The following is a 12,336-nucleotide window of genomic DNA, read 5'->3' as shown; positions in this document are numbered from 1 at the left end:
ACGGAGAAACCAGGAGAACAGCTGAGCATATTTACGACAGTGCACTTTTACTTTTGCCCTCACTGGAAAATCAACACCGGTTGCATAGTGTATGTACCTTTAAGGATAACCAAGTCAGTGTTTTGAGTGATCAGCACAAAGCTTTAACTGAATTACTGAGGTGTCAGTCTGCTCAAAAATTAATGTTTTGTTATTTTTGTCCTGATTTTGTTCTGTGCACTCATTAAAACACTTGTCCCAACTTGACTCACTGCGTAAATGTGGTTTAGAACCACCACTAAGTGTGTTTAAATAAATGTGGACAGAGCTGAAAAGTTTGTTTTAAGCAAGTTGGCCTACAAAACTGACTAGTTCTGTCAGTGGGAAAACATCAACGTTCCACTAAATTATTGTAAGATATTGCCTCAAAGAGAGTTCCATACATTTAAAGACAATTCCTCCTAATACTAAAGAAATATTTGTAAATGTGAAGAAAGCAATAAAAGTTTCTTCTCGTTATTCTGGCATTTGACAAATACAATTCATCTCAATCCTTCCTGACATAAAAGAGGCAGCAGATTTATGGTCAGACAGTGAGAAGCAATAACTGTTTTATTTGTTTTTTGTTGTTTTACATTTTATGTGAATATCTGGTTTAAACTGTGAATCTGTATCCAGCTGTCGGGAATTTAATAGAGTAACAATTCAAAGTGTTTTAGAAAAGCAGTAAAACCAACACGAGTCTGAGAGCAGAGATCTCCTCCCAGCGCCACCCGTTGCTGCCTTTGCTCTAATTCTGTGCCTGTCAGTCAGTAACCACATCTTAACCAGACCATCTCTTTATTTCATGCCAGCTCTCTTTAGTTAACTACAGCTGCTCAGGATACGTGACATGGGATTAGGGTGTTTGCATGCCAGGAGGAAGGTCAGGCAAGTTTGAGGATCAAAGCGGCAAACCCAATTTTTTTTTGTTTTTAACCAAAGGAAGTTAAATGAATCTCTTTGCTTCTTATTTAATGTCTATATTTGTTCAGATACTCCATGTTTATATATGAGAAACTACTTGTTCTGTCATGTCTGCAGCATTCAGTGGCCTGATCCTTTTTGATGTAGATTTTGTCTACACATTTTTCAACTTTCAACAACTCAGTCCTGTGCTCTGTGAAATGTGTTATTACTTCAGTGTAGTTTCAGTCAGTCTGTATATTTAGGTGCATGATATAATAGGGTTCAGTTTCAAGTCAGGAGAGACGTGTAGTTCTTGGCTGAAAGGCGTTAAATGCAAGTAGAGCCGCACAGTGTCAGGAAATAACTACCGTACTTAAAATATCAATTAATATATTGCTGATGAGGGTTTTTAGGCAGTCATCCATTTTTGCAATGATCCTACCACCCTGTGTGAGCCGTAGCACTTCATCCACTAAGGATATGCATCATGTGTTAACCGCAGTTAGAGTCCATCAAGTTGGCTGAACTTTATTTTTAGGTTCCCCAATGGTTGAAAAGTAATCCTACCGAAGATCGCATCCCGACGGTTCTTTGAAACTGCAGTGATGATGATATTCTGTCAGATAAGCATACCCGGTTAGACCAACATACCCATAGTCAATACCCATTTATCCCTTTAGTTTTGTATGAAAAATACATTTTAAACTTCCTCAACAGACGTGTATCCCTTTAGTCATGTACAAAAAAACTATTTAATGAATTTCTTTTTGGTGTTATTTGAAGCGCCTGGTGATCTGACCTTGAATTGTTTTTTTGTGCATGACTAAAGGGATACACGCCCGACGAGATAGTTTAAAGTGTATTTCTCTTACAAAACGAAAAGGAATAAATGAAAATCTGACGGCTTGCATATTGACTATAGGTCTGATGGGGTATGCTAATCTGATAGAACAACACATCTTAATGTAAGAGAAGGCAAACAAATCTTTTAGAGTCAAAATCTAAAAGAGTTAAAGTTCTATCTTAATATGTATTCTAAAGGATTATCCTCTTCTATACAGTTCTGGGAATGTTAAACAATACAGTAATATTCTGTGTGCATGCGCATTATGCGAGCATATTTAATACCATCAGCCCCACCAATATGTCATAAGCAGGAGCCTCACTGTTTAGTACAAGGAAAGTGAGGCTTGAATGAACTCTCGTTTACAGCTGAACAGACATCGACGTTTCTAATCATCTGCTGTTAAGCATTTTTTTTTTAGTGTCTAGCATTTTGTTTACAAAGCTATCAGTTGATAACAGAGTCGGAATTCTCCCCTTGAAGAAGAAAAAGATTAGCCTGAAGTTGCTTTGCTATCGTTATAATAAGAGAGTTGGGTCATGATTAAATAAAGGTCAATAAATACAATTTATGTTTACATAGGATACAAACATGAACATTTAATTGATGACATAATAACTACGGAAGCCGAGAGCAGTCGTAGTGAACTTTTTCATTTTTCCTTTGCCTTCTCGAGATAACAACAAAACTATCTCATTATCACGGTTTAACAAGTAATTGTTTTCTTGAGATAACGACATAACTATCTCGTTATCATGGTTAAACAATTAATTGTTTTCTCGAGATAACGACATAACTATCTCGTTATCACGGTTAAACAATTAATTGTTTTCTCGANAATAAATACAATTTATGTTTACATAGGATACAAACATGAACATTTAATTGATGACATAATAACTACGGAAGCCGAGAGCAGTCGTAGTGAACTTTCTCATTTTTCCTTTGCCTTCTCGATATAACAACAAAATTATCTCATTATCACGGTTTAACAATTAATTGTTTTCTCGAGATAACGACATAACTATCTCGTTATAATAATAATAATGTTATAATTCCTCTGCCGCCGTTGTGGTATTGAAGGATTTAATCAGTTTTAACACACAAAAATCATCATTATAATGAGAAAATTCATTTGTTTTCTCGAGAAAACCACTATGAAAAAGTATCTGAGGGACACGACCGCTCTCGGCTTCCATATATAAAAACACTAATAACCTTAATTGGTATTAACAGCAGCCAACGTGGTTATAACTCCTGCAAAACTTAGCTTTAAAAGGGTGAACCACTGAGAAGTTGATGTAAACCATTATTTCTTTGAACTCCTTACCTGTCCACCATGCAACACTATAGATGCATCCATGCACAGCTGCCATGGCGTGCTACTGTCTATGGCAATGCTAGCATGAGCGGCTAACTACCCACAAACTGCTGAAGCTCTGTGCATCTCCATTGCTCTTTAAATGTTGCCAATTGTCACAGATGGATTTGTTTAAACTCTCCTATCTTCATGGCTCTAGTTGCAACAAGAACAAAACAGTAAAGGTGGGATTTCCTGATAAGTAGCCAATCACAAGCAGTTTACTTTTACCGGTTGGTTCCACCTTCAAGTTACCAAAGTTGCCATTAGAAACAGGTCCAGAGTAGGAGGGAATCTACACGCATAAAACATTGAAACTGCTCATGAGGAACAGTTTGTGTCTGTGTGTTTTAAATAAAACGGCTCATATTATTACTTGTGTGCACTTTTGGCAGAATTCTGAAATCATTTTTTTCTTTCACATGTTAAATTTTGTTTGTTTTTCTTTTTCCTTTCTTTTTTTTTTTTAGTACATTAATGGAGGAAACCTGGAGCAGCTTCTAGACAGCAACAAGCACCTGAGCTGGCCGGCGAGGGTGAAGCTAGCCTGTGATATCGCCAGCGGTGTGGCGTATTTGCACTCTAAAGGCATATTCCATCGGGACCTCACCTCCAAGGTTAGCTGAGGCTAACTGGTCATTGTTTGTAGCTTCTACAGTTAAAAAGTCAAAGTTCAGATCTGATCCAGGACCAAACGGAAATAAAAATCCAGGGTACTAGAACAACAGCTTAGCTCTTTTTTCATCATCCTTCCTTCATTTTATACCCACTTATCCTGGAAGGGCTCTCTCTCAGCGCTCATTGGATAAAGGGCAGGTAACAGTCTGTCTATCAACACAGAGACATACCAATAAACTAAAGAACCATCTTTCTAGACCAGAGGTTGAAGCTGAATTACTCGGATAGAAACCACACTGACTATGCAGAAATAACCCAGGCTGGGGTTTGAACCCAAGACTTAATGCTAAAAGGCAACGGGGCTAGAAATTGTGTCACCTTTCATCCCTGTTCATCATTTGTAAGAAATTAAGGATTTAATCATCAAAATCCACTGCCTGCTCCACAGGCTCTGATCCAATTTCTTTAAAACATTTAATTTCAGCCCTATCTCACTTTGACACTACTTTTCATTTCCTGTCTGACTCATAACAATACATAGATAATCGAATACCAGTGAAGGTCTGACCAAAATAGAGCCCTGGTCTATCTTGGAGGTGCAGTCACAGGGCATCGCTACCCGTCTGCGTGACCCCTTTCAGTTTAATGTGTTCTAATTGCTACCAAATCATACAGCCCAGTTCACTACAATTAAATAAATAACTGGGATGTATTGGATGCAGTTTGATTTCTGGGGAATAACATGTTTGTAGCATCCCCAGGAAATTATTTCCATCTTTAATTCAATTCAATTCAGTTTATTTCTATAGTGCCAATTCACAACAAATGTCATCTTAAGGCACTTTACAGTTCAACCAGATCATACAGTTAGATTGATTAAAGGTTTTTTATCCAAGGAAAACCAGTTGATTGCATCGATTTGTTGACTTAAATAAAATCCCTCACACTAAGCATGCTTGTAGCAACAGTAGAGAGGAAAAGCTCCCTTTTAACAGGAAGAAACCTCCAGCAGAACCAGGCTCAGTGTGAGCGGCCATCTGCTGAGGCCGACTGGGTTTCAACATCTATATACAAAGTGTTGATGGAAGCAGCACAGCTGATATTTCTCTCCATGATGGTGTCACAGCCAAACAGGAACAGACGACTATGGTACAGACTATGATAAAAAGGAGAGAGAGCATAACATTAGAGATTGAACTAACAGATTCTGCAGAGGAGGAGAATAGAGATAGAATAAAGCATAATGATGAAATAGAGTCCTCTATGTCCTCCAGCAGTCTAAGCCTATAGCAGCATAACTATAGAGATAGCTCAGGATAACGTGAGCCACTCTTACTATAAGCTTTATCAAAAACTGAAGGTTTAAGTAGTTAAAAAATTAAGCAATGCCCCTCCAAAATAAAAGCATACACTGATGTACAGTAGAAATCCTTTATCCATGCTTTAGCAATTTTTTTCCCAGACACAGCCATTTCCCCCTTACCCCTGGAGATTAAAACAGAAGAGCTGTAGATATTTTTATAAGATAAAAAAAACACCAAAATGTAAAATTTTGATGTATTTAAGATTCCAAGTCATAAAAAAGTAAGAAAGTGAGTAGTTATGTTCAGAGCAGAAGAGTATAGCAACTTTTATTAACAGATCCTGCAAACCTCAAGTATTAAAAAAAGAAATGCCCAACTTACCTTCATAAAAATGTTAAAAATGCCAATAAAAATGTTTTTCTTTCAAAATAGATTTTCACAACTAGAAGGTGTTTCTGTCCTTAATGCAGATAGTGACCAAATTTCAATGTTAACAAGTTTTTCTGAGATTTTTCAGCTTTTCTTTTTAAAGGTGTAATATTAATTTTTAAAGCTGAAATTAACCCAGACTTTTATCTGTAAAGGAAAACCTTAAATGTTCTTTGTTTAGTAATTTGGGGCTAAATAGACTTACAAACATTATAGTTCATCAAATCATTTAAAGTCATTTGGCTTTAACTTCCTCAGATAGGATATAAAAATGTTGTTCTCAGAGAAGCTAACAGTATTTGACTTTAGCAAATGACTGAGTTTGGAAAGAAGGAATGATGAGATTTAAGTTGTGCCTTGTACAGTATGCATGGATCATAAACAAAGTCTATTTTAGAACCTTGTCTATAAACAAGCTGTGGCTATAAGCGGCGATAATATGAAGCTCAGCTAAGTAGGTGCAATGATTATTAATCATAGAGACTAGTGTCTGAAAGAAAAGCATCATTCATGCTTATGCTGCTCTGCTGCTTAGAGTTTCCTGTTAGTGGTTGATTATTTACATTAGGCCCATGAGGAAGGAAGCATCTGAGCTTGAAATTCACTGCAATTACTCTAAATAGGAACCATAGGTTTGGTTGGCAATCCAAAGCCACAAAATGCTCTTTTTTTTTTTTTTTTTGATCCTTGTGTGCTGCAACTTCCCCCGGTAACGTTCTGTGTTTTTGGGGGTTTCTGTGTTCACAGAACTGCTTAATCAAGTGTGAGGACAACGGCTACACGGCAGTGGTGGGAGATTTCGGCCTGGCAGAGAAGATCCCCAACAAACTGTAAGAAGAGTCAAAGTGATTGTGGGACATAGGGGAGAATTTTCAGTATAGAAATAAAAACTAGAAGAGGCATAGTCATAGTTTAGGTTTCAGTCATAATGACGTGTTTCTTTCCCAGAAAACAAATTAGGAAAGAAAACCGAATATAAAAGAGGACTCAGAATGAAGGCTGCTGTTCTATCAGATCAGCATCAGCTTACCCATAGTCAATACACAAGATACGCAAGACGTCATATTTGCATTTATCCCTTTAGTTTTGTACTAAAAATAGACTTTAAACTACCTCGACAGCCACGGATCTCTTTATTCACATACCAAAAAAAAAGACAATTTAAGGTTAGATCGCCATACGCTTCAAAAAACACCAAATAGTAAGTAATAGTTTTTTGTACATGACCAAAGGGATACACGCCTGTTCAGGTAGTTTAAAGTGTATTTTGCATAAAAAACTAAAAGGATAAATTAAAGAGATAAACGGGTATTGACTATGGGTATGCTGGGCTGACGGGGTATGCTCATCTGACAGAACACCGGCTTTGTTTTATCTCCCTAATGTGTGTTAAAGGTTGTTAAGGCCAACTTCTGCTTCTGACGCATAGCCTCTCCAACCGTCAAATCTGTCTCTGTGCAGAGGCTCTGCAACCGTCGTTGTGCACCAAAAAAAAAATCCTGACTACATGTCGGACGGTCGCAAACCCGCGCAGAATTCAAGTGGGTATGCGCAGACAAAAAGCAGCTCTGGTTGGTCTTTGGTATGCCTTTCCGGCTGTCTGTGTGGTCGTCCTTCTCGATTCTGTGCCGGGGCGCGCCATTTTTAAAAACCGAGGATTAATAAGAACAATGGATAACTACGATGAAAGGTTGATCGAGGAGGTTCGGAAGTAAATCCACTTGCACGATTGTTCTTGTGACCATCCTGCCGAAGTTCTCGCAAGTTGCGGGAAACTGCTGTGGGTGCTTAGAAATTCCAGATCGACGGTGCAGAAGCATACCAGCAAGACTGGTTCATGACCAGACGCAAGCGACATTTGATGTGTGCGGTTGGTGAAGTCTAATCTGCTCTTTAGTCTAAAAACTATTGAGGCTTATTCCTGTCTTCATTTCCCACCTTGTTGTTAAATATCAAATCTATTTATAATACTTATTTATGTTTCAAATAAAGGACACTCATTATAGGTTCCCTCAGAGAAAACATGTCACACTTTAAGAATTTTATTTCCTTAATCATCTTTTTGTTGATGTCAGCTCTTCATTCCTACAGCAGCCTCAGCTCAGTTACTCCTCTTCCTCCTCCTCCTCATCCCGGGGTTATTTATTAGCACATAGGTCACTAAAAGCCGCCTCTACTCTTCACATTCTCTGCCTCGGTGTTCTGCAGGAGGATCCTGCCAGCCCAGGGTTTTTGCTTTATAATCCTGCAGTAATATAAAGAAGCAGGGAGTCTGCTTTCATCTCTCTGGAATGTATTTAAGAACACAGTTATAAATGAACGTCCCAGTTAAGTCCTCTGGTATTCTCCCGAGGTTAATAAGTGTTACTACAAAGATTTAGGCTGTAAACAGTGATATAAAAATATAGATGCGCCTCTACAGAGTTTGTCTGTTTCTGTTTTTTTTTTTTTGTAACACTTAACTGTTGTAATCAAACAAAATGTTTTATTAGATAATTAGATTCAAACTTGTTTGACAACATAAAGTTGGCTAAAAGATCTCAAAAAAAACAAACGTATTGCCTCATTTTAAAGAATTTCACAAAGAGAAGAAAAGCAGAGTAACTTGATTTGTCTGTAAAGAGTTTTAAATCCATTTTTTGAGGCTTCGGGACTCCAGCGAACCACGATAGGAGCCATTATCCACAGGTGCAGGAAACATGGAACGGTGGTGAAACTATGCAGGAGTGGCACCCTGTCAGATTTACCCTGAATGCTTCTTTATCTTATCTAGAAAGAGCAAAACCAAGAATCCAAAAAAACATCTAATGCACTTAAGGCTCCACTTGCCTCAGGCATTGTCAGTGTTTAACTTTCAACAAAATGAGAAACCCTGAGCTAAAGTTTCAGCGTCCAAAGGTAGGTTTTCAAGTTCCCTAATCAAAGACTTGAATATGAAAATGTGAAAAAATCTCAGCAGAATATTAGTTATTAGTTTTATGTTTCCTTTCCTGGATGGTTTGGAGAATGGCGTTTCCTTCATGCATCTAATCATCATCTGAATACTGAAGTTATGATCTTTGCGATATTGAAACCGGATGATCTCAAACATTCAAGTATGTTGTTGTTTTTGTACATCTCTCCTTGCAGGTGCAGACTAGGGTGTAAATGATATTAGTTTTGTATTGATGCACTGATCCAACGGCCGACAATCCGATGCATCGACGCGTCCGCAAGAATATCGGTTCATGTTTTTTTTTTTCTCTGGACTATTTTTATCCAGCTGCTCCTGGACGTAATTCTGACTCCCGTGCTGCGGTGGCGCTAAACCTGTTTTGCCCTCCTACCTCGCTTCCTTTAGCCACTACTCTCTTTCCACTTGCACACACCCATGTAAACACATTATTTTTCAGTAAATGACGTTTTCATTGGCCTAGGTGGAGTACAACTTTGCTACTTCTGTTATTTGCTGTTGTTTCTCAAATAAAATGCGTAACGATATTACAGCTTTCATTGATTTATTTCAAAATTGAAACATTGTCTAGCCTGTAAGGGGAAAAAAATGTAAATTATTCGAATCATGGTGTATTTTTGAGTATCGAAAATAATCAAATTGTTGGGTCAGGAAATTGATACTGAATCGAATCGCCTTGATGGGTGTGTTTTACACGCCTAGTGCAAATGTTTTATCATTCTCTCCCTTTCATCTCTTCTCTCTTTCATCTTTTCTCCTTTTTTCTGTTTTTCCCATCCTGTTCTACTTACATTGCAGTGTCCATATGATTTGTAATACTCCCTGCATATTCATAATAAAGCTTTTTACATGCACAAATCAAGCGGAACACTATGGCGATAGCCGTACTGCGCCACTGAAATCTGTTTGGCCCTTTTTTTGGCATGAAGACAATTATTCTTATTGCCACATTGCTCGACAGGACACTGTTAAACAAAAAAAAACAAAAAACATTCAAGTTTAACAAAAAGACATAAACAGAAGCCATTATATACATAGATACTTGCATTGTAATTGTCTTTACGCTGCAGGTTGGATATGATGCACCTGATTAAAATAAATCCATTTTAGATCTAAATGAAACCAAAGTGAAGATTTCTCAGAGCTGGGATTAATTAGAGTTAAAACTCTGGTCTGTTTGAAACATGAATGGGCTCCTTGGACACTCCTCTTGCTTAAACAGAGGAGTGTCCAAGCAAAACAGAACATCCAGTTCCTAATGTACCTGTGCTTACATTCTGTACCAGATAATTTCTTTCATCAGTCTAATGATGCAGAATTTAAGCTTTCATCCTTTTTATCTGTTTTATTTAGTGCTGAAGGAGAGAAGCTTTCAGTGGTTGGATCTCCTTTCTGGATGGCTCCTGAGGTGTTGAGAGATGAACCTTATAATGAGAAGGTAAAGTCACTATTAGTGCAAAGTGCATTTTGTATCCCACTTCTAAATAATAAAATATTGGAAATGTAGACAGTGATGCACCTATTTGAGTGTATTGTTGATGTTATGTAAAATTCATAATAGATTTGCATGAATATTTAAATGAGTGTTTTAAATTGCAAATACTGAAGTCTTATACCTTTAAAAGGATTTAAGCAGGGAAGCATAGCAGAGATTTGTTTACAGAAATACTGGGAAATCAAAAGGACTCGGTGAACAAGTGTTGCTTTAGAGTTGGGATGGGAAATACAATTCAAGACATAAAAATAAAAACCTGCTAATATCAAGACCGTCATTTTAAACAACATTGTACATGCCAGATATCAGATCAGAGGTGTTTCTTATCTACCTTATCTTCTGGAAGAAGATCTAAATTCATTTCCCCGGGAAAAAATAAAGAAAGGTAAAGACGTTCGGAAACTAGCCAGAAACCACCAAGAAGCAAGTCTGGCATCAACAAGAAACTGCTGGAAAAGCTCCGCCCCCCCATGAAGCTACCCAGTAATCGTCACGGACTCTTAGGGTGACGAGAGAAAGATGCTCTTGCTCCAAAGTAAACACCTTCAGACATAACTGAAGTGAGCAGATAACCATTTGGACAAGCCTAATTCCTTCCACATAAAGGTTTTAGATAAATAGATAAAAGATAGATTAAGAAACCTGCACTGAAGTAGCAAGCTTTACAATCATGGTGGTGGCAGCATTATGCTGTGTCAAAAGCTCCTTTGAAACTAACCTTCTGAAAACCAATCTGTGCTGAGTTCGGACTGAGCTTGGATCAGTTATCCGAGCTTAGTTCCTTACAACAATTTACACAGCACGCTAGCACGGTTCCTCGCCTCCTATTGCTGATCGACGGTACTACTCCTCTCTAGTAGGAAAACTTATGTGATTTTGTTTCGTTCGGTCCAACATTGCCTGGTTTGCGTCCAAATCGCAATAACAGCCTCAGTCTTGGCGTCATCCCAGGTCGCACCATGCTCTTTAAAAGCCCTTTAATAAGTGTAATCTTGAGAAGATTTCAATTGTTGGCCGTTTCTCAATTCACAAGAACGTGAGTACGGACTTGTGTCCTCTCTAAGTATGTTCTTGAGAAGAACACAGGAAAGTCTGGACTCAGGGAGAACGGGAGCACGCAGCATAGATATGGGTCAGTTGGAACAGAAGTGTACTTGTGACATCACCACACGCTCAGCTCGTCTGGAGCTGCATTTCACCTCCTGTTATTAATAGTCTCTAGATAATAAATTCTTACTTTTTTCATTTTTTTGGGTGAATAATGATTAACAAAGTCAGACAAACACAAATCAAGTCAACATTTTGCCAAATGTAACAAAAAACCGCCATCAGAGTCAGCGGTAATTCACACTCAGCTATGCTGAGAGAGGGCTGCTGCACATGGGCTGGGATTAGAACTGGCTGCGTTTAGCCTCGGAAGTCCGCTTGTTGCCGCCGTCCTCTCAACTTCGGAATTTGTTTTTTAAATATCGCATTAAATCGTTAAATGGACCATATAGTGAGGTTTAAAAGTATAATGTTCTCGCTTAGAATAATCTAAAAAGTACCTTTAGTGAACAACAGAAACAGAAAACAGAACTTTTAACATAATACTCTGAGCTCTGTGAGTGCTCCATTTAATGCTGCTGCTGTCGCAGTGCATGCTGGGACAGCTGTCAATCTCAAGAACGGACAAGTCTGCTCTGATGCATGCTTGGTAAATAGGGAGGGGCGAGAACAACATCCGGGGACTTTGTCCATTCTCTGCTGTTCTTGTGAATTGGAACAGTGCTAGGGCTTAGGCTGATGATGTTTCACAAGCACACGAGAACGCACAAGTACACATATTGAGAAACGGCCGATGTTTACAGTTCTTCTTCTTCTGTTTTGTGGCGGTTGGCAAGCAACTTACTAATGTGCAATACTGCCAACTACTGGAAGCTGACTGTAAATAGGAGATGATGCGGTCTGCTCATGTGCTCCTTGTTATCAGAGAACCGAGCCTAAACTGAGCCCTACTGATGAACAAGTACCATGTTAGCGCGGTTCTGTTGTGTCTGGCACTGTCCGGTTCAGTTTTGCATTCCATTTACACTCTGCAGTTATCTTGGTTACCGTGCTTGGATCGTTCTCGGCACGTTTTGAAAAAGGTAGTGTAAATATTGCTATAGTTTCATTGCCATTGGAACTGGTTCATTTATCTGGTATAATGGGGAAAAATATTTAAAATTCTTCTTTGCCTCAAATCAACAGTTATGAGCACACTAACCCACTATTCATTCACTCCTGCTTGCGTAAATTCCCTTATCTGGTAGAATTTCTAATCTCGTAATTGATGCTAGAAATAAACAGCTACCAGACCACCAAACAAAGCCTTTTTGCTGGGAGTGCCTCACAAGATTTCGAAATCTTGTGTGCTTGAAAAGA

At 38.3% G+C, this 12,336-nt stretch overlaps 1 protein-coding gene across 1 annotated transcript in view; it reads left to right on the top strand.

The window, feature by feature from the left end:
* LOC107101988 (dual specificity testis-specific protein kinase 2-like) overlaps positions 1-12,336 on the top strand; it is a 44,967-nt gene that overhangs the window by 20,177 nt on the left and 12,454 nt on the right. The window contains exons 5-7 of the mRNA XM_015401096.1: positions 3,602-3,748; positions 6,230-6,312; positions 9,789-9,873. Coding sequence (XP_015256582.1) covers positions 3,602-3,748; positions 6,230-6,312; positions 9,789-9,873 — 315 coding nt within the window. The remainder of the gene's footprint in view (positions 1-3,601; positions 3,749-6,229; positions 6,313-9,788; positions 9,874-12,336) is intronic.

The sequence above is a fragment of the Cyprinodon variegatus genome, unplaced genomic scaffold (genome assembly GCF_000732505.1).
Source record: "Cyprinodon variegatus isolate N-32 unplaced genomic scaffold, C_variegatus-1.0 Scaffold1182, whole genome shotgun sequence".
Lineage (NCBI taxonomy): Eukaryota > Metazoa > Chordata > Actinopteri > Cyprinodontiformes > Cyprinodontidae > Cyprinodon > Cyprinodon variegatus.
This window is presented reverse-complemented; position numbering and strand designations above follow the sequence as displayed.